Source organism: Mytilus trossulus, chromosome 1 (genome assembly GCF_036588685.1).
Source record: "Mytilus trossulus isolate FHL-02 chromosome 1, PNRI_Mtr1.1.1.hap1, whole genome shotgun sequence".
Taxonomy (NCBI): domain Eukaryota; kingdom Metazoa; phylum Mollusca; class Bivalvia; order Mytilida; family Mytilidae; genus Mytilus; species Mytilus trossulus.
In genome coordinates, this window is record NC_086373.1 from 24,274,998 (window position 1) to 24,300,751 (window position 25,754).

General features: G+C 32.5%; 2 protein-coding genes across 2 annotated transcripts; both read left to right on the top strand.

Moving 5' to 3' along the window:
* Window positions 1–5,297: 5,297 nt before the first annotated feature.
* Window positions 5,298–18,339, top strand: LOC134719633 (coiled-coil domain-containing protein 77-like). The gene is made up of 10 exons (XM_063582622.1): window positions 5,298–5,377; window positions 6,786–6,916; window positions 8,086–8,207; window positions 8,582–8,719; window positions 9,700–9,859; window positions 11,612–11,861; window positions 13,487–13,700; window positions 14,195–14,320; window positions 16,287–16,439; window positions 17,322–18,339. The coding sequence occupies exons 1-10, from the start codon at window positions 5,358–5,360 to the stop codon at window positions 17,490–17,492; spliced, it is 1,485 nt and encodes a 494-aa protein (XP_063438692.1). The 5' UTR covers window positions 5,298–5,357; the 3' UTR covers window positions 17,493–18,339.
* A 3,971-nt stretch (window positions 18,340–22,310) lies between these two features.
* LOC134706123 (E3 ubiquitin-protein ligase Midline-1-like) lies at window positions 22,311–25,240 on the top strand. The gene is made up of 2 exons (XM_063564864.1): window positions 22,311–23,097; window positions 25,041–25,240. Exons 1-2 carry the CDS (start codon window positions 22,311–22,313, stop codon window positions 25,238–25,240), a joined length of 987 nt encoding a protein of 328 aa, XP_063420934.1.
* The last annotated feature ends 514 nt before the right edge of the window (window positions 25,241–25,754 follow it).

The following is a 25,754-nucleotide window of genomic DNA, read 5'->3' on the forward strand; positions in this document are numbered from 1 at the left end:
GTTCTCCGTTACGGTAATAAGCGGAAACACATTCCTCTTCTTTGCGTTCTCCTTTGACATTGACGTGCCCAAAGACAGTGCCAATGTTTCAAGATTTTTAAGATCTTCTTAGCGTCTAAGGTATAGTCCTCCAATGTTCTTATTGGACGATACATTAAACAGTTCTCAGCAAAGAGACGGACTTGCATGTCCTATCAACTGGACGATGTTCTTTCTTGAATTAATCGTTTTGGTGTTAAGCTTAACACTCAATATATATCGCTATAATTTTTTTAGTGTGTAGCAGACCTTCGATTATTTTTGGTCTCCTTTATTTCAAGTTCAATATGATAGATCCATCATCAAAGTCTACATACCTTAGATGTAAACTAGTATGTAGTGATGGGGAATGTGTCAAAGAGACAACAACCCGACCATAGATAAAAACAACAGCAGAAGGTCACCAACAGGTCTTCAATGTAGCGAGAAATTCCCGCACCCGGAGGCGTCCTTCAGTTGGCCCCTTAAAAAATATATACTAGTTCAGTGATTATGAACGCCATACTAATTTCCAAATTGTACACAAGAAACTAAAATTAAAATGATACAAGACTAACAAAGGCCAGAGGCTGCTGACTTGGGACAGCCTTAAAAATGCGGCGGGGTTAAACATGTTTGTGAGATCTCAACCCTCCTCCTATACCTCTAGCCAATGTAGAAAAGTAAACGCATAACAAAACGTACATTAAAATTCAGTTCAAGAGAAGTCCGAGTCTGTTGTCAGAAGATGTAACCAAAGAAAATAAACAAAATGACAATAATACATAAATAACAACAGACTACTAGCAGTTAACTGACATGCCAGCTCCAGACTTTAATTAAACTGACTGAAAGATTATGATTTCATCATATGAACATCAGGCACAATCCTTCCCGTTAGGGGTTTAGTATCATACCATCATAACATATATGAGAATAACATAACCCGTGTCATGCCAACAACTGGTTTTTGAATAAATGTGTTTAGTTCCGATGCAAAGACCCTATAAGTGAATCAATATTAACGCCAAAATATGCAATCTTTAATGACCTGACAACAGTATCCCTTCATAATAAGTCTATTCAAAGGTTTAGTTAGTTTATGAAGTGAATACTGACACATTTGTGCTTTATAAAGAATATTTCCATAAAAAATTGGATGTGAAATACCTGAACGTATAAGAAATCTGCATGTTGAGCTATATTTACGAATGATGTCCTTATACCGATGATAAAATTTAGTAAATGTTTTGACTAGCTTGTAATATCGAAAACCCTGGTGTAATAATTTTTCAGTACAAAAACATTGTTACATACACGAGCGAATCGTACAAGTGGAGAAATATAAACACCGTAAGATGGTGACAAGGGTAGTAGACAGGAAAGGAAAGGATACGAGTATCAATCAGTGACACAACATAAATATATATACTGTCACAACAAACAACAAAAAAAGTAAAGGATCAGCGTGTATTTCTGTTCTTCATCTCGAAGTAACACTGACGTCTTCAACGTGGAGCAGAAACAAACCCTCTCAACTAACTGCGATATTACGACGACAACTAGAACCGCCGAGGTTGAGAGCGAAGATTGCAAATGAGACAATACACCACATGAGAAAATCTCAGCGAATATCAGCCACTTTAGGTAATCGTAGGGCCTTACAGAAGAGAAAGACCGACACTAACGGTAATGAATGATATAAATAAAGCCCCCCCCCCCCCCCCCCACACACACACACACACATGACAGAATGTAAAACAATTCCAATGTAAAAAAAACAACAAAAAAATATGATTTAACAATACAACAAATGTGATAGAAAGCAATCAAGAAATGTCAACCACTGAATTTCTCCTGACTTCGGACAGGTACATTCGAAATGTGGCAGTGTTTAACAGGTATATGGAATACAAAAAAAGAACAATCTGTAAAAAATCAGTTGCAAAAAATATTAATCCTCACAACAATAAAGTGCACAAAGAACAACAAAAGGGAAAAAGAAAGATCCAAGAGTACCCCCAATAATTAGGGTCATAATGGGGATACCGTCCTTCACGACGAATAACAGCTAACATTTCTTGCCAAATGACATCAACGGTATTTTTGTTGTGCACGACGATATAATTTACACTTTCTTTTAGACTATGAAAAAAATCGACTGGTTTTGACGAATCACGTTAATTGTTTCCAAAAAATAACGGTAACGATTATTTTAGACCTCTGACGAATCACGATACGGATATTTTGACGAATCACTGTAAAATTTTAACCAATATTTGACGCTAACAGTAGTCGAAAATGACCGTTTGACGACTTACAAAGGTTACGGAAGGCTAGTTTAAAGCCAATATGTCACAGCTACGTTAAAAAGTCTGAGAAAAAGAACACTTATGCATAATGCTAAGAAGTCAGGATCAAGGACCGTACTGTATATGAATATATAAAAAAGAAGATGGGTATGATTGCCAATGAGACAGCTATCCACAAAAGACCAAAATGGCACAAACATTAACAACTATAGGTCACCGTTACGAGAAAACTAACGGCCTTATTTATGTAAAAAAAAAAATGAACGAAAAACAAATATGTAACACATTTTTAAACAAACGACAACCACTGAGTTACAGGCTCCTAACTTGGGACAGACACATACATAAACAATGTGGCAGGGTTAAACATGTTAGCGGGATCCTAACCCTCCCCCTAACCTGGGACAGTGGTATAATAGTACAACATAAGAACGGTTCCCAACCCAGGACAAAAAAGGGGGGTTCCAGCTATATGTCCTCATTCAAATGCATTGATCGTCCAAAAAAAGGGGGGTACCAACCCCTGGAACCCTCCTCCTTGGATCCGCCAATGGGAATGGGTCAAAGCGACAACAACCCGTCCATAGAGAAGACAACACAATATTAAACTAATATTGAAATATCTTATTAAAAGAACATCAGAAAGGAAAATTAACCATAAAAAATCAAAAACCCGTACCATTTGTTAGGGTTTTTTTTTGGTACAGAATTTCACGTAAAAAAACAAAATACACTAGTATAGCTGTTTATATTAGATATATATATTTAAAGTAAAGTCCCTTGGGTAAATCATAAATACAATAGGCAATACATCTATTGGTAAAATTAGACATGACATTGAAAAAAATGAAAGAACTATTGATTGATAACGGTAAAAAATATCGTCAATTAAGGTAACGATACAGTGCTGCTAATTTATCAAATAAATGGAATCTAGACGAATCTTTACTGAATTTACCCATAACCTGTGACACATAGTATATTACTGAGATACATATATTTTTGAAAAGCTTATATGAATGTAAACATAAAATAAAACAGTTGAGACCTAACATGAATAATATTTCAAATTGATTTTTTTTCAAACTTAACCAATAATGCAAATACTTGAGGATTGTGCATTTGAACACCAAAAAAAATCCAAATAGGAAAAATGCAGCTATATATATACTGTAATACTTCAACCATAAACTGAAAGGTCAAGTTCGTCCGGGTGTCCCCCGTTTTGGTGCACAGACGAGATTTTTGCCTTTAGCCAGTCTAGTGGTATACATGTAGATTGTTGCTAGAGCTTTTTAATATACATGTTTGTGCAAGTGCTTTTTTTGGTCTAGCATTCTTCCAGTAAACGGTTTAGCATATAAATTGTAGATGTTCTCATTACTAGTATTACAGAGCTACACCACGGTTCAAATAGTATAAAATTGAGAACGGAAATGGGGATTGTGTCAAAGAGACAACCCGATCAAAGAGCAGACAACAGCCGATGGCCACCAATGGTTCCTCTACTGTGGGTGAAATGCCACTTAATGTTTTTTTTCATATATAATGCTGATATGCCAACGTTTACAAAGTTGTCATCGTCCAGTATACATAATGTATCCAAATGTTAAAAATACAACTAAAAAAACACTCCTGCATTTTTTTAGCGTTGCAAATAAAAAGAACACGATATAGAGGACGTTTAATAACCATAACTGACAGAAACTCCCTCCTTCCCACTATCGGGTTACGCATCGACCATATGATACATATAATAGGTATATGCACTCAAGGATATAGAGAAAGGATCAAGCCAAAATAATAGAAACCCTTCTCAGCTAATTATTCCCTAAGTATGTCCCTTCAGGGATTTTCCATACTAACTATAGAATAGAAAGTCCGTGTAGGTTTTTTTTTCAATGTAGCACGAACAATTCTACTGGAGATTCGGAGATGCGGACCACAGTTAATTCTACTTTGTAAACTGATGTGTATGGAAACGACGGATGCCAAATGTGAAAGCGCTATAAAACATCTAAGTAAATGAAAACCAGAAACAGTGAAAACAATATTTAATTTCATCAGCAAAATACAACTGTTATATATCATGATATGTGCCATATAGTATGTAGTAGTGGAGCATTAAATGACTACAAATTACCCGTATTAAGAAAATAGGGACGAAAGATACCAAAGGGACAGTCAAACTCATAAATCCAAAACAAACTGACAACGCCACGGCTAAAAATGAAAAAGACAAACAGAAAAACAACAGTACACATGACACAACATAGAAAACTAAAGAATAAACAACACGAACATAAACAACAAGTTTCAGATGCATTATCCCCAAGGATCATTGAAAAGCATGGCTTTCCTTTGTTTTTAGTTGTTTTTTTTTTGTTTTTTTTGTTTGATTTTTTGATTGTTTTTTGTTTTTTTATCATTTTTGGCTTTACTTTGTTGGACTGCATGTGAGTCCTTTGAGGATACTATGATAAATGGAAGTTTTTAACGACCTTGGCTGGTTTTGCATTTCTTGCACGGTCGATGCGGCTACACAACTATAATCTCAAACCAATTCTATAAAATATATAAGGTTTTTTTCACAGAAGGTAACCAAAGATTCTGTGACGCAAATATTTACCTTTACAATATAAATAAATATCTTTAAGAAAAACCAATGAATCTAAATAGCACAAGCTATGCGATTTAACAAATATATACTGAATAAACTTCATGTTAATTCTTAAATAAAGAAATATAAAATTTATAGTTTAACTGACTGAGACTACTATAACACACAATCTCAGGTGTAAACAAGGGAAATAATAATGACATAATAATCCTAACTACCACATCAATATCACAATCATGTCATTAACGAATGATCTAAAATAATTGAAACATAATTATCAAAACTAATCATGAAATAATCAATATTGTGTTAAGTTTAACTTCAATTGATAGAAAATTCTGAAAGACCTACAAGTTGCTCGTATTATGATTAAATGAACACTTTACTCGATTGTCGTAATTTTGAAAATGGCGTCTGCTGTCAAAAGGTTGAAACCTGAGTTTTCCATTTTACTTGCATTTCCAATCAAATATTATTAAATGCATAATGTGAAACGATTTTGCTAATAATAGTAATTCATGGGTTTGATTAAATTCCAAAAGAACACCATTTATACACAGAGAAATCTAAAAGTCGCATTGTTTACATTGGTTACTTGTTACAACATGTTAAAGAAAAAGTATCCACATCAAGTTATGTATAATCTTGGTGTCTTTGGATGCAATTTTGAATAATTCCACAATGTAAAATTTATGTGATGTTACACCTACAAGGCCTTAGTGTGACTGGGGAACAGAAAATAGTCACTTGTATATTCTTTACACCGGCATGAAATTTGAAAAGCCTTGTCAAGAGTGAAGCAAACATTCATACATTTGGCTGTGCAGAATGTGCAAATGCGCAGTCACTAGGGATTGTCACGCTCTTTACACATTCAGAACCCTTGGGACAACTTTAAGGGCTCAATAAGGGGTATGTGGTTGACCTGTTGCAATGCCAAATTATTTTCCCAGTCCAATATGCAGTAGCAGATAAATTTCCACTATAGACATTCATGATGAATTTTGGTTGATACATGTCAGACCTATCTATAGTAATATGACAGTATAAGATGGATAATAGTGTTTGTCTGATAGTTACTTCCTTATCATAACCTTTAATCAACGGACTTACCAGACAAATAAATCACCTGCTTGCATGGTACTATATCCACCCATTACCATAAATGAGCCATAAGATGTTTTCTCAATAATTGTGCTTTATCAACAATAGTAGATTATATTTTTAGACATCAAGACAAATTAACTCTGACACTAAATTTACTTCTCAATGAAATGTGGACACATTGGCAATTTTCCCTTTTCATTCATCATGGCCATTTATGTTTTTCAATTAAAACAGATCTTACTAAGTAGCCTGAAATGAGTCAACTTAAATAATGACCATGTGATTCTTCATCTAAAATGTAGAGTCATGCTAAATACATCTAGATTAAGTTTACAATAAAACTAGTGTCTTTACAAATTGAATAGCTCTAACCAGCAATTAGTTTTTTATGCCCCACCTACGATAGTAGAGGGGCATTATGTTTTCTGGTCTGTATGTGACGTCCATTCTTCTGTCTGTTTGTTCATCGGTTTGTCCTGCTTCAGGTTAAAGTTTTTGGTCAAGGTAGTTTTTGATGAAGTTGAAGTCCAATCCACTTGAAACTTAGTACACATGTTCCTTATGATATGATCTTTCTAATTTAAATGCCAAATAAGAGTGTGGACCTCAATTTCACGGTCCACTGAACATGGAAAATGATAGTGTGAGTGGGGCATCCGTGTACTCGGATTCTTGTTTTAAATACATTAAAAATTTATTGATCTAAAATCAATTGATGTATTTTTCAGTAAAGGAAGAAAATCACCAAATCCAAAGAGGACAAATATCTCACAGCTTGACCAATCACAAGATGAAGGTCCACCTAGAAGATTGGGAGAAAAAGGAAGTCCAGACCTTCCATCGATCAATGAACGTCTTGGTAAAGAATCTTATAAGATAGCTATTTCAATTTTTATATCATTATAATTGTGAAAAAAAATTGAAAGTCAAGGTGACATCATTGAGTCAGCAAACTATTTAAAAAAGGATTTAAAACCACACTACTGCTGTTTGCCAAATAGATTAGACAGGAGATAAGAGAGATATATATATTATATATTGAATACTGTGAAACCTGACACAATTTTTCTTGACTAAAGGATGCAGTAATGTATACTTATTAACTGGGTATGAATAGAATATTAAGTTAATTGTTCCAGAGGTGCAACTTTTGCCCTGAGGCATAGCTGAAGGCAATACACGTAGTTGTATATGAGGGGACAATACACTAACTATTCCACGAATATCCAATCAGTAAGTGTTTTATTATCTAACGAAAAAATCAACAGATAATATTAAAATGACAGTGATAAACCAACTAATGTAATATAAAAAGCAGAAACCTAGCCTTATCGTTTACTTCATAAATATTCTAAAATGCTATGGCTACATCCTGCACTGACTTCAACCTTAGATACATAAACAATAGGTTAAACGTGACATCGTAACTACCGCGGATTTTTATTAAATCCTCCAATCCTGTAGCTGCATTTGAAATTCCTCGAAATATAATGACATTTGCAGTCAAATAGTTTCATCAAGGTTCAATAGTTGGAAACTACATATGTATTGACTGGTCCAATCATTCAACCCTTTCAATTTGAAAAAGAATGAAAATATTGTGTACTTATTTCATATAGAAAATGATACCTGAGGTATAATAAACTAAGAAAATAGAGGGCCAAAAACAGGCCTTATAGTACCGTGTCCTTTCTAGATGGTGTATCAAACATTTGGTCATAGAGCTGCCTTGAGTAACAGCTTGTCAAAAAGAACATTTGTCAGAACTCATGAGACATATATATAAATGCAAAAGATCAACTATAATGGAATGGTTGTTACTTTTTTTGTAGTTGTACATGTCCGTCTGGCAATGTTCATTTGACCTTGACTAAATTTTCATGGTTCACTGATCAGCATTAGTATTCCATGATAAAGGCTGTTGCTAAAGTAAAATTGGTCTTTGTTTAATTAAGAAAAATTACTTTTTACACATCTTTTTTTCTTCATTATCAGTTTTATATTCATAAATATTTGTTTTTGTTCCAGGCCACTTGAGACCTTCTAGGGAGCTTTTAGAATATTACAGAAAGAAAATAGCTGAATATGATGAAGAGCATGACCACATGGTCAGCAAATTAGAGGAATATAAAATTACTTATGAAGAACAGGTTGGTATAGAACAAGCTTTGTAAGAATTTAAGATTGTATCACCAGCCAAGTAGACAGTGCTTTGGTACCAACATGATTTATAACAAACTATTTTAAACCTTTATTGAAAGATTATTAAGAATTTAATAGAAAACTAAGGTACCAACTCTGTCGTTTAGAGTTGACCAAAAAATTGTCAGATGTACTATTACTACAATTGTCCTGCCCATCAAAAAAGTAAAAGTATGAATTGAAAAGGATTAAGTTGAAGAATAAAATATCAAGTAGGCTTCACTTGCATGACTTTTTTACAGGTTTTTAAGCAAGTGCCATAAATGTTATTTTACCTACATCATGCATGTATTATATTATTATTTATTTCTTCTGATTTTAGCATAAACTACAATGGGAGTTGAGACAGAGAGAGGAAGAGATAGTAGAATTACAAAAGGCTCTTAGTGATATGCAGATTTATCTATTCCAAGAAAGAGAACATGTGCTGAGACTTTATTCAGAAAATGACAGATTAAAAGTATTTGCTTTAATTTGATATCTCATCTAATATAAAAAAATAGAACTTAGTAGATGTGGTATGATTGACAATGAGACAACTCTCTAGCAGAGACCAAATGGACTGTTATCTGCATTTCTCTCTACTTAGCATATGGCAAACCAAACTGGTTGATTTTTGTGAGAATAATACATCATGATGGGATGACTGCAAGTTGAACACATTACACACAGATTTTTTCACAGGGCTCTTATTCTATTCACAAAATACATGATTTAGCTGCTGTACATTACACATCCATAATTCATATATATTCAATTTTAAACTGTTTAAAAAAATGGGAAGAAAATGAAGTATATTATATGCAATGAAACAGTCAATACAAGTATATTGATTCTATGAATCTATGAATCTGGTGTGAATAATTAGATATCAATTGTGAAACATTTTGAAGCCTTTAAAGTCAGCTCAAAATGTGTGAAAAAATTTCTTGATCTTTGGTCTACATACTGTATAAACATTTATTTTCGTAGGGTTAAACTTTCGTTGTTTTGTCTCTATATAAGATTTCATGGGGATTTTATTTCGTGGTTTCCAGTAAATGGAAGGGATATCATATGTAGGTTAAACTTTCATGGGGTTTTTAATTTTGTGGATATATTCTTTCCACGAAATAAACAAAATTAAATCCTCCACGACAACTTCTGATTTTACAGTACATGAATACATACAGGAGATGTTACTTTCAAATTTGATGTTGCACTCTATTTCATGGCACAGTGATCATTAGTCCACTTTGAAAGTAACACAATGCATCCATGAAATGCAATATATTATACATTGGAGATGTGAGGTATATGTATAATGACATGGCAATCAATCAATAATACAGAATCTGAACTGGGCACAGTGTCCATTGGTCATAAAGATTATTTTATTTTGCTTCATCACTGTAGTGAGAACAAATACATTTGTTTTGGGATATTTGTGTTTTATTGTAGATCAGAGAGTTAGAAGATAAAAAGAAAATACAACAGTTACTTAGTTTAAGTGGAACAACAGAAAGTGAAATCACATATTTTATGAAGGAACCACCAGCTAAAGCTATTGTAGAACAGAAAAAGAGGCCTACAACAGCTCCTAATAATAACCTTAGAAATGGTATTACTGTAATATTCTATTAATTTATGTTTTCATTTTAAATGTGTATGAACTAGACTTACCTGATTACCACAGACTAGTCCGTTCTTAAGTCTACATTGCAAGCACTAAATTTTATTTCAAGAGAAATGTCATACAAGGTCTAAAAAGGATTGTCTGTCAGTTTGTCAGTCATAAGCAGTACATTATAGTTGTGGTATTAAAATATAAAATGCTTGCTTTTATCTCTAACAAAATATGTAACTCTGTCTTGATTATTGTACCTTAAGGTGGTACACAACACCTTCACTAAAATTGGCTCGTTTAATTTTCATAAAATTTTGACAAAGTGTATACTTTGACCCTTTGACAAAAAAATGAATTATTTCAAAACATTTGAACCAACCATTTTATCAGAAAAATTACACTGGTTATATAGAAGTTTGACAAACATTAATTTTGATCATTGAGAAGCTTAATATTACCTTAGGCCAGGATTTTTTAATTTGTTGGTTAACGGATCCGCCGACCCGATTTTGCCGATTCCTAGAATAAAAATAAAATTGACTTTTCATGCTTTTTTATTCTCGCCGACCCAAACAAATAGATTATCCCTGAAAAATAAATAATTTTTTTTTTTTTATGAAATGAAATGCATGAATCACTAACAAAATTGATAACACTCTCTGTTGTGAAAAAATAAAACTACCAGTTTACGTTTCTAAATATAGACAAATCAATTATGCGGAACGAAATCTGTGTTTAAAACCAATTACACAATAAGTTTGTTTCCCTTATTTGCCATCAGTCTGTCATAATCTCATAGAAATAGACTTGTCCAAATGTGAGAAAGCACCTTGGAAGTAAAAGTTCTGAATATCAACAAGTCATTTAGAATTTTCTTGTTTCATGGATAATAGAAAAAAATCGTCCATTCGGATAAAAAAACGGGAATGCATGACACCAGATTAACCCGATATTCTCGTTTTTTCCGTGGACGAGTCTATTACGTTTTTGACACGTGTGTTGAAACTTATTTTCGTACGACGTTTTTTACATTTTTTTCTTTATCAGTTTTCGTTTTTGAAGATCATTACTCACCAAGTTTTCTGGAATTGATTAAGAGCTACGCGAATTTGTTTTTCTTGTTTGTGAAATGACGATTTAATTTCGTCCTTGTCTGTGAACACCTCCCCTTTTTTTTTTACGGCAAATCATTAGACAATGTCATGCGATATTTATGACAGCTGAGCAAGAATATTTCATCGAACTAAAATTTGAAATGATGACAAAAAAGCATAAAAACATTTTGTTAGAAAGGTGAAATGTATATTCATTTTGCATTTTTTTCTGTCTTGAAAGATATTTTTTTTTCTTTTTTTTCCCGACCGACCGACCCGACTTTTTCATGGGGAAAATCCGTAAACCAACAAATTAAAAAAACGTGGCCTTAAAAACACAACGTAATTAAAACGTTTAGCCGATTTTACAGAGTTATCTCACCGTAGTGTTAGGTACCACATTTAAAATTAAACAATTTGATCAAAGATTCATATCTTGGGGTTTAAATTGAGTTTACCATTTATATGTGTATTTCAAATTAAAGACCCTGTAAATAAAATCGTCAAACTTTGAAATATTCAATAATATTCACATTGAGAGTTGAAAATAAAACTGAATTGAATATATCATTTGGAACTAATGATGTGTGTATTTTGCCCAGTTTTGTTATGACTTTTAAATGAAAAATGACAAAAGTATTTTTTTCAACAGGCATGAAGAAAAAACAGCTTCCAGTATCAGATAGACGTCAGTCCATGTCACCTAATCCAGAAGAAAAATACAAACATGACAATGAAGTTCTAGTATTACAGGTAGAAGCTTTGCAGGCACAGCTTCAAGAACAGACAAAAATAGCCAAAGAACAGGTAGAGGCTTTAATGGAAGACAGAAGAGTGAAAGAAGAAGAGCTGGAAACTCGTAGACAGAGAGATGAAGCCAAAATACACACACTTACTGAAAAGTAGGTATCCATGTTGTAAATAGAATGATTTATTGTATGGTATTCAGGCTAGATATCTGATTGTTGGCAATTAGCATGTTTTATTAATATTGTAATAATTAAATGTACACATATAAAAATATCTAGGAAGAATCAAGCTATCTGATTAATGCAAGAAGTAAGTAAATTTGTCAGGCTAAAATCACATTACTGCAGTACTGATGTCTGACAGAATTATAGATTATTGTTGATCATCCCAACAAGATTGATTTTCTCACTTGAGCAGGGATGGCGAAAGCGAGAAAGGCATTCAATTGAGATGACCAATGATGATAATCTGTTTATCGCTATTTTACCTATGACGACGTTGTCAATTTCATGATAATTTCGTTAGCAAGGCCACATGTCTGCTTAGTTTGTAGCGATAATTTTCAAGCGAGTAGCATAATATGAAAAATTATCACAAAAAAAGATTAAAGGAAAAATGCACAAAATAAGGTTTATTGTAAGATAAAGGTTATTTTTGTATATCTGAAGGAAATTGTAATTCTTTAATTTAAAGTGTCAAAAAGCAGCTAAACCATACATTCTCTGTTAGGCTTATTATTTGACAAACTGATTTGTTTTCTCAATTCACGCTGTTCAACGGAAATTAAATTATTTTTGTACTCCTCACTTCTAATTTTCTGACAACACCCTAATACCAACCAGGAAAAATTATATGTATGTTTCAAATGTTTGCCATGAAATTATTTCTTTATTGATAAAGTCAAACACCATTATAGAGACTTTCTGTTGCATTGACCATCTTAAAGTTATTATACACATAAAACACAAGACAATAAATACTATTCACCACAAATGGCATCAGTTCATTCAAATAACATACAATCTACAAAAGAGAAGCACATAATTAAAATATGAACACTATTTATATAATGCACAAACTGTTATACTGAAGATAAATCTCCCTATACACAAATGCGTATGACTTGTTAGATGGTCTCTGCACTTGTGAATTATTTTTTTGTGCCTTACCTTAACCTTAATTCTCTCCGCGCCAGAAGTCGCATAAGGCCTCCACGCTGGATTTTTTTTTTTTTTTTGTAAGACCTATGTGGCCCAGATATGGGATCCTCCACGAGGTGATAGATGGAAACTGGGCACCTCACGGCCCCAGGCAAAACCACAAGGTCTCGGAGGAGGTTTGGCCCCTAGATGCTAGGCCCACCGGTGAGTGGATACGCCCTGGTGCCTGCAAACCAAACCCCCAGCTATGGGAAAATAGCCTCACTGCCTTGTGGGTGACTGTGGAAAGTCAAAGGCTATGGGAGACAACCCAGAAAGAAATCCGGACAGATGCAATCTGTTAGCATGGTAATGCAATCATCTACGGGAAGGACTACCCAGAGAGAAAACCCGGCCCGTCAGAGTGGAGGTTGGACGTTGGGCTAACTACCCAACTCTGTAAAAAAGAACTTGTTACAGAAACCAGAAACGCTGAATTTTTTTGTGCATTCTATTGTTATTTACAACAAGGCTGTTCCTATACTCGAAAAATTAATACGACTGCCGTACATCAATATATTTACAATGAATTAACGAGTTATTTCCCCTTACACTAATTGCAAACCTACATTTTTCAGATTACATAAAACACAGGATTTATTATATGAAAGTACAAAAGACTTTTTAGAATTAAGATATCAGGGTCGTGCTAATGAGAGACAATGGATGGCAGAGAAAGACAGATTACTTAGAGAATTAGATAGTGCGAAAGATAAAGGCAATGGTCAAGACTCATTACTAAATATGTCTGTTGCTACTGAGGCAAGAGCTCACTACGCAGAAGAGGTCAAGGTAAAATTCTTAACATTTTTATGAACTAGATAAGATGACGTAACTTACATACACACAACTGCAGATTTGGCTATAAATAAGAAACAAGTTGAAAGAATGAATGACTTGAGCCATGAATTTGTATGGTCAATATAAAGTTACAATGTAATGATTAAAATTATTTTGGGATGAGAAAAACCTTAAAATTATGCTTGATTATTGATAGAAAATAATTTTCCTAATACTAATAAAATTCATCAAGAAAAAAAGTACCATAATGCTTATAACATTGGTTACATATTGTTTTATTCTCTTTTTCCCCAGATCCTTTTTTGATAGGCTATCTATATTAGGTTTTCAATGGAAGGACCCATTTCCTAACAATCAAACTATTCATTTGGTAAATCAATTTTTACTGTATCTGCCTGTATTACAATAGAAACAAACATTTTGAAATAACGGTGACTTTAAATTACACATATATATGCATTATGTTTGTTCTTTTTGTTTTGTAGACATTGGATTACCAGTTACAACAAGCACAGAAGCTGGCAGAGATGTACCGAGAACAAGTGATCCAGTTAGAGGATGAATTGTCTCGGATCAGGGAAGAAGGAGATGTCACTAGAGAAATATTTAAGGTATACCCAAATAAGAATAGGCTAAGCTATGCAAACATGATCACTCTTTGTTGTATGTTTGTTTTATTGGATTTCATGATATAGCTAGTGAAGCTGTATAAAAGAAATGAGTGAAAATATTAATCAAAATCACTTATTTGACCTGTGAACATTGATATGGTTGTACAGTTGTTAAAGGAATTTGCTGTTATCAAGTTTGTCATGACAAAGTTCTCCAGTGAACATGAAAGTGACTGTTGCAGGAAACATCAAAGCATATGTAATTTAATTCTTTTTTAATTTTGTCCATTTTTATTCAAGAATTTTTATTCCTCTAGATGATGCCATAAAATGGTGTGTGTGTGCTTCTGGGAAGTTATATCCTCTGTTTGTCAAAGATCAACCTTTAACACTAAATTCTTGAAAGCATATTACAGATGTTCACCAAGTTCAACAAAAGGCAAACACAATTCTCATGTTTATACATGCAGTGGTACTGAAAATAAAAGATATGAAAATAATAATATTCTTGGAACAGGGATAAAACCCATAACTTCACACCCTGGTTGCTGGGATGCTACCATAGGACCACCAGATAGTTCATTGACTATTGCAATACTTTTCTATTGAACAACTAGATTTGATGATATACATTCTACAGTTGGAAATTTTTTGTAATGAACTGCAATAGAGAAATATAGATTCTTACACTGCAACAAGTATGTTACGATATTTCTCCACTTAAGACAGTTAAATTTTATTATTTAAAGTGTGAGGCTTGCAAAGCTTTTTAAATATTTAAAATTTAACTGTTGAGAGTAGAGAAATATCGTAATACACGAGTTATAGTGGGTCGGAATCTGTTTTTCTAATGATTTTTTCCTAATTTTTCCAAGATTTTCAGAAGGTTGTGTTATATATATGTGATGTAATCAGGCATGGTCGCCTTTTTAGCTCAACTGACCTGAAAGGTCAAGTGAGCTTTTCTCATCATTTGGCGTCCCCACATCTGTTGTCCGTCATCCCACATCTGTCGTCCGTCGTCTGTTGCCTCACATCCGTCATCTGTAAACTTTTACAAATTCTTCTCCTCTGAAACTACTGGGCCAAATTTAACTAAACTTGGCCACAATCATCATTGGGGTATCTAGTTTAAAAAATGTGTGGCGTGACCCTGCCAACCAACCGATATGGCTGCCATGGCTAATTATAGAACATAGGGATAAAATGTAGATTTTGGCTTATAACTCTGAAACCAAAGCATTTAGAGCAAATCTGACAGGGAGTTAAATTGTATATCAGTTCCAGATCTATCTGCCTTAAAGTTTTCAGACAAAGCAGACAAACCGTTCTTGGGTTGCTGCCCCAGAATTAGTAATTTTAAGGAAATTTTGCAGTTTTTGGTTATTATCTTGAATATTATTATAGATAGAGATAAACTGTAAACAACAATATTGTTCAGCAAAGTAAGATCTACAAATAAGTCAACATGTTGTCAGTTGACCCCTTTAAGGAGTTATTGCCCTTTATAGTAATTTTTTAACAATTTTCATAAATTTTTGTAAATTTTTATAAAATATTTTCCACTGTAATTACTGGGCCAAGTTCATTATAGATAAGAATAATTGTAGCAACAAGAATGTTCAGTAAATTAAGATCTACAAACACATCACGATCACTAAAACACAATTTTGTCATGAATTTATCTGTGTCCATTGTTTAATATGCACCAAGGTGAGCAACACAGGCTCTTGAGATCTCTAGTTCATGAAGTCACAATAGGAAAATGCAGAAGAAATCATGAAATATCAATGTCATAATCAAATTTCGACTAATCATTTGCCAAGAACAGATATTTCACTAGTGAGGAGAAATATTTTTTCACACACTGCTCAAGAAATGAGAAAATAGCACAAACATTAGTGAAATACAGTTAAAAACATACATAAAAATCAAATCAATTGAATGATTTTGATAATTTTTTCAGGGAAGAAGCGACAAGATGACTACGAGGTTAACTATGATGAACCAGCGATATCAAGACTTAGAGAGAAGACGGAACTTAGAGGTTGAAGGATTTAAAAATGATATTAAAAATCTCAGATCCAGATTGAAAGATGTTGAAAGGCAGCTTTATAAGGTTAGTACATCTTGTACACAAGTGAAATGGAGAAATTTATAAAAAAAAAAATTAAATTTCACTTGAAAAAAAATACAGAAGTATTTATAAATGCTGTTACTTACATGTAGTAACAGTATGATGTATAAAAATGAAAAGATTTGATGGTCGCCAATGATATAACTTTCCCCAGTAGACCAACTGACACAGAAATTAACAACTGTAGGTCACTGTACATACAACAATGAGGGTAAAACCCATGCATTATATTTTGAGCTATAACAGGCCCTGTATTTACAATTTTAAGCAATTCAAACCAGAAAACTTAAGCCTTGATTAGTGTACAAAATAATGAACGAAAACAAATATGAAAAAAACAGCAACAAACAACAACCACTGAATTACTGGCTAAATACATTTAGATAAGTTTCCAATATTTTTATATGATTAAGGAAAGTTAAGCAGCTGTTTAAATGTGTTGCTTTAATTTCTTATGATATTCACATGCCGTTTATTTGATTTTGAAAAAGGCACTGAATCTTCATGTTTAAAAACATTTTGTTGGACCAGTATCAAATACACCTAAATAAACTCATCATAGATACCAGGACTAAATTTAGTACATACGCCAGACGCGCGTTTCGTCTTTAAAAGACCCATCAGTGACGCTCGAATCCAAAAAAGTTAAAAAGGCCAAATAAAGTAGGAATTTGTAGAGCATTGAGGACCAAAATTCCTAAAAGTTTTGCCAAATACAGCTAAGGTAATCTATGCCTGAGTTAGAAAAGTCTTAGTATTTCAAAAAATTCAAAAATTTGTAAACAGTAAATTTATAAGTATAACCATATCAATGACAATTCAATAAAAGGGAGACAATTATTGATTTTCTTTTTCATTTTATAGGTTACTATGGGATTTGCTGAGGATATGGATGTGCAGAAACCAGGTGATATTGACATGCAAATATTACGAAATGTACATGCTACAGCTGGTAGATCAAAGAAAATGGTAGGAGAACTGAAAAACTTAAAATCTAAAATGTATGGGCTGGAAAATGATCTGAAACATTTATGAGAAGAAGTAAAAATGGAAGATTTATATTTGAAGTTTGCATTTGAACAGAAGACAATACAATCAGGAATTAATTGTGTTAAAAACCTGATCAAGCTCTGATGAAAAGAAATCTCCTAGTATAGTGATTGTCCCTTTGACAGGTCAAAGGTTAAATCTGATTAAAATCGACAATTAATAAGCAATGGAACACAATTTTGATGAATGTTTCTGACAGTTAAAATTGTGAAACAAGTAGTCAGAATGTATAACATAAAAGCTGTGATATTTATTTAACTGGGCTGAACTATCTAAATATGTTTTTCATGTGATTCTGATATTATCATTTGCAATCCGAAGAATGCTGGAAAGGTTGACTATCGGACATATCTGAATAGCGAGAAAAAAAAGATTGAAATGAATAAAAGAAAATGTTGTATTGAAAAATTATTTGAAAAATTAAAATATTATTTTGGGAAATTTTCTAAAAAAAACTCCCACAAATTTTATGCAAATGTAAATTAAAATTTATTAAGTAAATGTTTACCCTATAAATAAATTTGTTTTAGATATACATATATGTAAATTGTTAGTTTGACTACATGAAAATATAACCCACGTATTATTAGAACAAATAGATATAATAATTTGTAATAGTAAATGGCTAGATATTGATTTTATTCTGCCATGTAAAGAAAGGTTGTCAGTTGTACATATCTGGTACATTCCTTAATATTAAAATAGAAAATAATATAGGTCTGATTGTACCTGAAATTCTGCAGATATATTTTTCTAGATAGAAAGCCCATTGTTTCATAATGTATGTTTTGTATAAATATTTATATTTAATAAAATTTATTAACACTGAAAATGTTTTTTTTTATTGTTTAAATCTTTTGGCTTTACATTGTCAGAAGTGGCTTATGTTTGAACTTTATAAACAAAATCATTGCCACAGTTTTTATTAGCTCACCTGTCCCGAAGGGACAAGTGAGCTTATGCCATCACTTGGCGTCCGTCGTCTGTCGTCGTCTGTCGTCTGTCGTCGTCTGTCGTCGTAAACTATTTCAAGAATCTTCTCCTCTGAAACTACTGGGCCAAATACTTTCAAACTTTAACTGAATGTTCCTTAGGGTATCTAATTTATAAATTGTATCCGAAGTTTTGATCTATCAACAAACATGGTCGCCATTGCTAAAAATAGAACATAGGGATCAAATGCAGTTTTTGGCTTATAACTCAAAAACCAAAGCATTTAGAGCAAATCTGACATGAGGGTTATATTGTTTATCAGGTCAAGATCTATCTGACCTGAAATTTTCAGATGAATCAGACAACCCGTTGTTGGGTTGCTGCCCCTGAATTGGTAATTTTAAGGAAATTTTGCTGTTTTTGGTTATTATCTTGAATATTATTATAGATAGAGATAAACTGTAAACAGGAATAATGTTCTGCAAAGTAAGATTTACAAATAAGTCAACATGACGGAAATGGTCAGTTGACCCCTTTAGGAGTTATTGCCCTTTATAGTCAATTTTTAACCATTTTTCGTAAATCTTAGTAATCTTTTACAAAAATCTTCTCCTCTGAAACTGGGCCAAATACTTCCAAACTTTAATTGAATGTTCCTTAGGGTATCTAGTTTGTAAATTGTATCCGAAGTTATGATCTATCAACAAACATGGTCGCCATTGCTAAAAATAGAACATAGGGGTCAAATGCAGTTTTTGGCTTATAACTCAAAAACCAAAGCATTTAGAGCAAATCTGACATGGGGTGACATTGTTTATCAGGTCAAGATCTATCTGCCCTGAAATTTTCAGATGAATCAGACAACCTGTTGTTGGGTTGCTGCCCCTGAATTGGTAATTTTAAGGAAATTTTGCTGTTTTTGGTTATTATCTTGAATATTATTATAGATAGAGATAAACTGTAAACAGGAATAATGTTCTGCAAAGTAAGATTTACAAATAAGTCAACATGACGGAAATGGTCAGTTGACCCCTTTAGGAGTTATTGCCCTTTATAGTCAATTTTTAACCATTTTTCGTAAATCTTAGTAATCTTTTACAAAAATCTTCTCCTCTGAAACTTCTGGGCCAAATACTTCCAAATTAACTGAATGTTCCTTAGGGTATCTAGTTTGTAAATCAGACAACCTGTTGTTGGGTTGCTGCCCCTGAATTGATAATTTTAAGGAAATTTTGCTGTTTTTGTTTATTATCTTGAATATAATTATAGATAGAAATAAACTGTAAACAGCAATAATGTTCAGCAAAGTAAGATCTTCAATTAATTCAATTTGACCAAAATTGTCAATTGACCCCTTAAGGAGTTATTGCCCTTTAAAGACTTTTTTCACAATTTGTTCATCATGTTGACTTACTTTAAAAAATCTTCTCCTTTGAAACTGCTGTATCAATTTCTGCCAAACTTAGGCTAAATGAGTTTCAGAGTATCTAGTATAAATTTTATATTTTATTTCCTTGTATGTCAAGAAACATAGCTCCTATGGCTAAAATAGAACATAGGAGAAAATGATTATTTTTTTGGCTTTTGAAGAAAATAGGATGATCCAAAAAACATTTAAATAAATTGAAAAGCCAAAATAATCATTGATGAGAGATTTAACCAAAAGAATTAAGGTGAGCGATCCAGGCTCTTGAGAGCCTCTTGTTATCTTTTGTAATTTGTGATAATAAATTAATGTTTGGCGATTTATGTTCTTGGTTCCTTTCATAAGGAACACTATAAACAAAAAAAGTTGAACAAACATAGAGGAAAGATCTATACATTGGAAAAAAAATGATTGAGTGTAAACCACTCTTGATGGATATATAATATAAAACTGGGGAATTGCTGGTTATTTGAGGTAATATTGTTCTTGATTTACAATCCTGACATATATTACAGATGGAATATACATAGGTTCATTTCAGTTTGAATCACCAACTGGCAACAATGCCACAACAACTTGAACTGAATTCAGTTTACATGGAATAATATGGTTGCTTGGTGTTTGATTAATATCCAGTGGCAAGTATTCTATGCATATGTAGATGAGTGAAAATTACAAATTAAATCAATAAGTAGGTTATACTGAGACTGGAGGTTCGCTAGATAAGGGTATACATTTTCTCTTGCAACATGCCATCTAGTGACCCTTGAGTTGCAGCAAGGATTCTTAATTGGTAGAGGGTGTATCACTATCCCTACAAAAGGCATCAGATATTACATCCCCATTTCAATAAACTTCATGGAAATGAAATATGCTAATGTTGATTAACTACATACCAAAATAAAAAAATGACTTACTACTTGGATGGTTTGTCCATAACCAATGCAGTTGTTCTAGCATTAGCACATTTCATTTCCATGAAGATTATATGACACTGTACCTTTCTCCATGGTTCATTGACCTCATAAATTTTAAATTGTTTACATGTTAAGTTATGTGTTTAGGGCAGTTTAAGGGGAACTACTTATGGTACATGAATGATATTTGGTTCACAGTTTTCATTACCAAAGGGATTATTTTGCCATGCAGCTTCAGTCATAATAGTAAATACAAATGTATAGTCTGAATAGTTCATAGTTTACCGATTACAATATTCATTTCAACATTTTTATTATACTATAAAGATTGCATACAGGTGACTGAGGTGAGACATATCTCTATGTCAACAGTTCTTGTTAGTATGATATAAATGGAGCACTCATGACTTGCCTGTGGTTTATAAATGTTACAATGGTATATTTTCAAAGTTCAAACTTCAGCCATTCATTTATTTCACAATAGAATATGATGAACAAAAGACATCTCTTTTTAGACTAACCAAGTGAATAGGAATGGTGTAACTATTTAACAAGGTTGAGGATGGTCAGGTTTATTTATGACCACATACATTTCTGTATAATAAAATTTTGTATTGTGTTTAATATCATGACAAAAAACTAACTTATCAAAGTTCATATTTTAACATGATTGCAACAATTATTGAATAATTGAAGTCAGTAAAAATTGACTGAAATATAAAAATTCAAAAATGATTTCAAAAGTAACTATATGTTCAAGTCTAATCAGTTAAATATCTTTCTACTGCATACTATTGACATTATTGACATTATTTGCATTTAAAAAAGCGATACAACCCATCAAAAGGCAGATCCTTTTGATTATAAGGCAGCGACAAACAAAAGTATAAAACATTTTATTTTAACCTTTAAGCAAAAAAATCTCATATATAGATTTAAATTTTTCCGAATGCCCACTTATCATGGTTAATTAAAAAAATGCAACTGTATAGAACTTCTTGACATATTGTCTGTGAATATGATCCAAGTAGCAATATATCAGTTATAATCCCAATTCTTTTAACAAACACCATCCCCTCTCCTTTCCTTCAATCTAATGGGAGTTGCATTGAAATCAGTACAGCATTTTAATAAAAACCCATTTTCAAAGTAATAGGAATATCAATGCTGATTTAGCAATGATTGCATGAATACAACCTTATACTCCATGTCCAATTTATATGTTCTCTCTTTTACCGGTCTACCGAAGTGACAAAAGTATAAAGATAAGTTATACATTGTCCAAAAAGCTGTTTTCCCCTCATTCACTTCTACTTGTATGGAACTAATTTTTGGGTGAACAAGTCTGTATCTCATATCTAATCATCAATACAAATATATCATTTAAATAAAACTATATCAGTAATAAATAATATTTAATGATATATTGTTATCTATAGTCATGTTAATATAGCATGACTGTAGATAAAAAAAAGTTAAAGTTATAGTTTTATATTTATTTTTGCTTTTGAAAACCAATAATTTAAAATGGCCCAAAATCTAGCTGTTTGTGAATTTTGTGATTTGTACACTGAAACAACAACGTGGAAGTGCATCAACTGTGATTTAACTCTGTGTGAAAATTGTAAAACAAAGAGACATTCGAAAATCAGAGGATCCGAAGAACACAGTGTTATAATGTTAAAACAGATGGGAACATTGGAGGCAAAAGATAGTGTTCGAAAGTTGGAACTTGCAAGTAATATTTGTTCTGTGCATAATAATGAAAAATGCACTGCATATTGCAAAAGTTGTTCAAAAGAATTATGTACTTTCTGCGCTTTTGAAGGAAAACATCAGGGTCATAAAATTTTAAAACTTGCAATAAGTAGTCAAGAAGGAACTAAAAACTATAACAAAGCAAAGCAAGATATAATTCAACGAGAAAAAGATATTATAGAATTTGCTCATCGTGAAGCAGAATTTCTCAATCAGGAACTTGATACTTTATTGAAAACTCAAAATGACACTTCGAACAAAACAAAGAAAACTCTACAAACTAAAATTGAATACTTGAATCGCACTGTTAATCTTACTGCTCAAATTATTCAATCAAATGATGCAAAATCAATTCTTGACACATCCTTTTCCATAAAGAAGGAATTGCCTTCAAAGGATATTGAAGGATTAAATTTATCAGCGAAATCCACAGTTGAATTTATTGCCCCAGTTGTGTCTCTTAGATTTGGATCATTTGTAATGACAAAGCTAGCCATTATAAAAAGTGTTCAGACTCCATTGAAAACAATTGAATGCTTGGAGAGCATAGACAATGGTACATACATATTATTGAGTCCTCCTGCTAAAAATTCACAAACTTTTTTAGAGTACTTTTATATCAATGGTTCAAACTACATGTACTTTGGAATATGTAATTATGTATTGGAATATAAACCTTTTAGAATGGCCGTTATTGAGAACAATAGAATATTACTTTTATGCCGGGATAAAATACATGTAGTGTCCTTTTCCGACAATACCGAAAGTAGAATATTTTATTTTACCTGTTTCTAGTAGAAATAGAAGTTTGAGTTCGACTAGATTTTTTTATACAAGTATGTGCACAACTAAAGATGGAAAACTATTATTAGGGTATACCCACATGCGCTCTTATGGTGTCGCATTGCTTCATAATAACGGTGAATTAAAAGATAAATTTCAATTAAAATGCAATGTCAAAAAGATTGCAGCAAGTGAACATGGTATATACATTATATCATGGACAGGTTTAGATGAAGTAGTCGAAGGACTAAGGGTGCTATAAACAGTTTCGTATAAAAAACTAGGGGTTATTCCCCAACTAAAAATAGACTTGGAGGGAAGTCCCTTTTTATCAACATAATTGGTAAAAAAGTATCATGTTTTTTATATTTGATTGTAAAAATAAGTTAATTAGCTTCAATTAAAACAGGTTGTATGATTAAAATAATTTTTAAAAATTAGATTAAATACACATGTTTTAAGGGGAGACAAACTGTAAACATCCTGTTTTTTTGGCAGTGAAAAGTGCAAAACTTATTTGCACCCAATGTAGCTCTTTTCGGAGCAGGCGAACGTAGCCTGAAGCATAAATTTTTAGAAAGACCAGGTAAAAACCTATGAAATTCATACAGTTTTGAATATGAAAAATGTGCATGTATCATGTCTGCATGGGTGTGCACATGGCCTGATTTCATGTTTTTTATGCATAGATTAGGCAATGTTTTTCCCATTTTCTCTGGATAAAATTTTTTGGTACTATTAAAAGTACAATTTATTTTTATTTCATCATAAACTAGAGAAAATTCTGATTCTAATGATATCTAGTTTTATACAAGTATCTTCATTAACATTAACACCACTAAGGGTCAATTATAGATGGTCCCTCAAAATATGACGTCATAGGAAAAAACTGTTGATTGCACCCTAAGTTCTAACTTTACATCTGGATGGAGTTATAAAGGAAATAGAAGCACAAACCTAAATGTCAAATTTGAACCAATATATATTGCAGTGCACAGGCACTTGTTTCTGTCAATGTGGGGTTTACTATCCATACCAGTACAAAAAAAAACACAAGGTAGCTAACGAGAATTTTCAATGTGTTCGCTTCAACCAATATTTTATTACTTTCCCTTGCCCCTTTCACGTATAAAAGTACACCATTCTTTCGGTAATTGATTAATCTTTACAATGAAACAACTCTCACGTACCTTGAGAATACCCCTCAAACAGTATAACACACTTGAGATGAGAATTATTGACCTTTTTCCAGACCATTGAATTTGGAAGGACTAACTTTCCGGTTTACTTAGGAAGTTAATAAAACTGTGCAATTCCATTGGTCACATTTTTCTGGTTTCTGGTAACTAGTATAAATAAACAGGTAACCAGATGAATTCGACCAATCAGATTGCTGTGTTACATTAACTTCCTAAGTAAACCGGAAGTTTAGTCCTTCCAAATTCAATGGTCTGGAAAGAGGTCAATAATTCTCATCTCAAGTGTGTTATACTGTTTGAGGGGTATTCTCAAGGTACGTGGAAGTTGTTTCATTGTAAAGATAAATCAATTACCGAAAGACTGGTGTACTTTTATTCGTGAAAGGGGCAAGGGAAAGTAATAAAATATTGTTTGAAGCGAACACATTGAAAATTCTCGTTAGCTACCTTGTGTTTTTTTTTGTACTGGTATGGATAGTAAACCCCATATTGACAGAAACAAGTGCCTGTGTTGCAGTGTCCGCCTCAGGATTAATATATGTGACAGATCAGAGCACAAGTTCTATTCATGTTCTTACATTAGATGGTGACTTTGTAGCAAACTATGGTCAAGAACATGGTATTGTTGATCCTGAAGTCCTTCATATAAATAAAGAAGGACAATTGATGATATGGTGTAAAGGTGGAACAATACATGTGGCTGATATATTCTCATAAAGGTTTATACTTCATTTTCTTGGACAGGGAATGGGATTGAAGATCTTAAATCTTTATTACAAGAGGGACGAAAGACACCAAAGGGACAGTCAAACTCGTAAATCTAAAACAAACTGACAACGCCATGGCTAAAAATGAAAAAGACAAACATTATTTGTTGTCATAGAGGTGAAGGATTAACAACTTCATGTATGGAGAATATTTTTTTTTATTTTTTTTTATCAAACTTCATCTGAACATTACGATATTTAAATTAAAAAATGTAGAAAGAAAAAGTATACCGGTTTATAGTTTTACGACATAAAACTTTTATCTTATGCTGGTTATCATGAATAAGTAAGGCAACAGTACTTTACCGCTGTTCTACATTCATTCTTCGATTGAGAGAAAACATATCCGTGTAACAAATTAAAACCGTGTGAAACACATCAACTATAAGAGGATTTTCTTCGTTTTCTTTGATTTTCATACAAAAATGAAAGAAGGACAGGTTTGTGATTTTGTAAAATGTCAT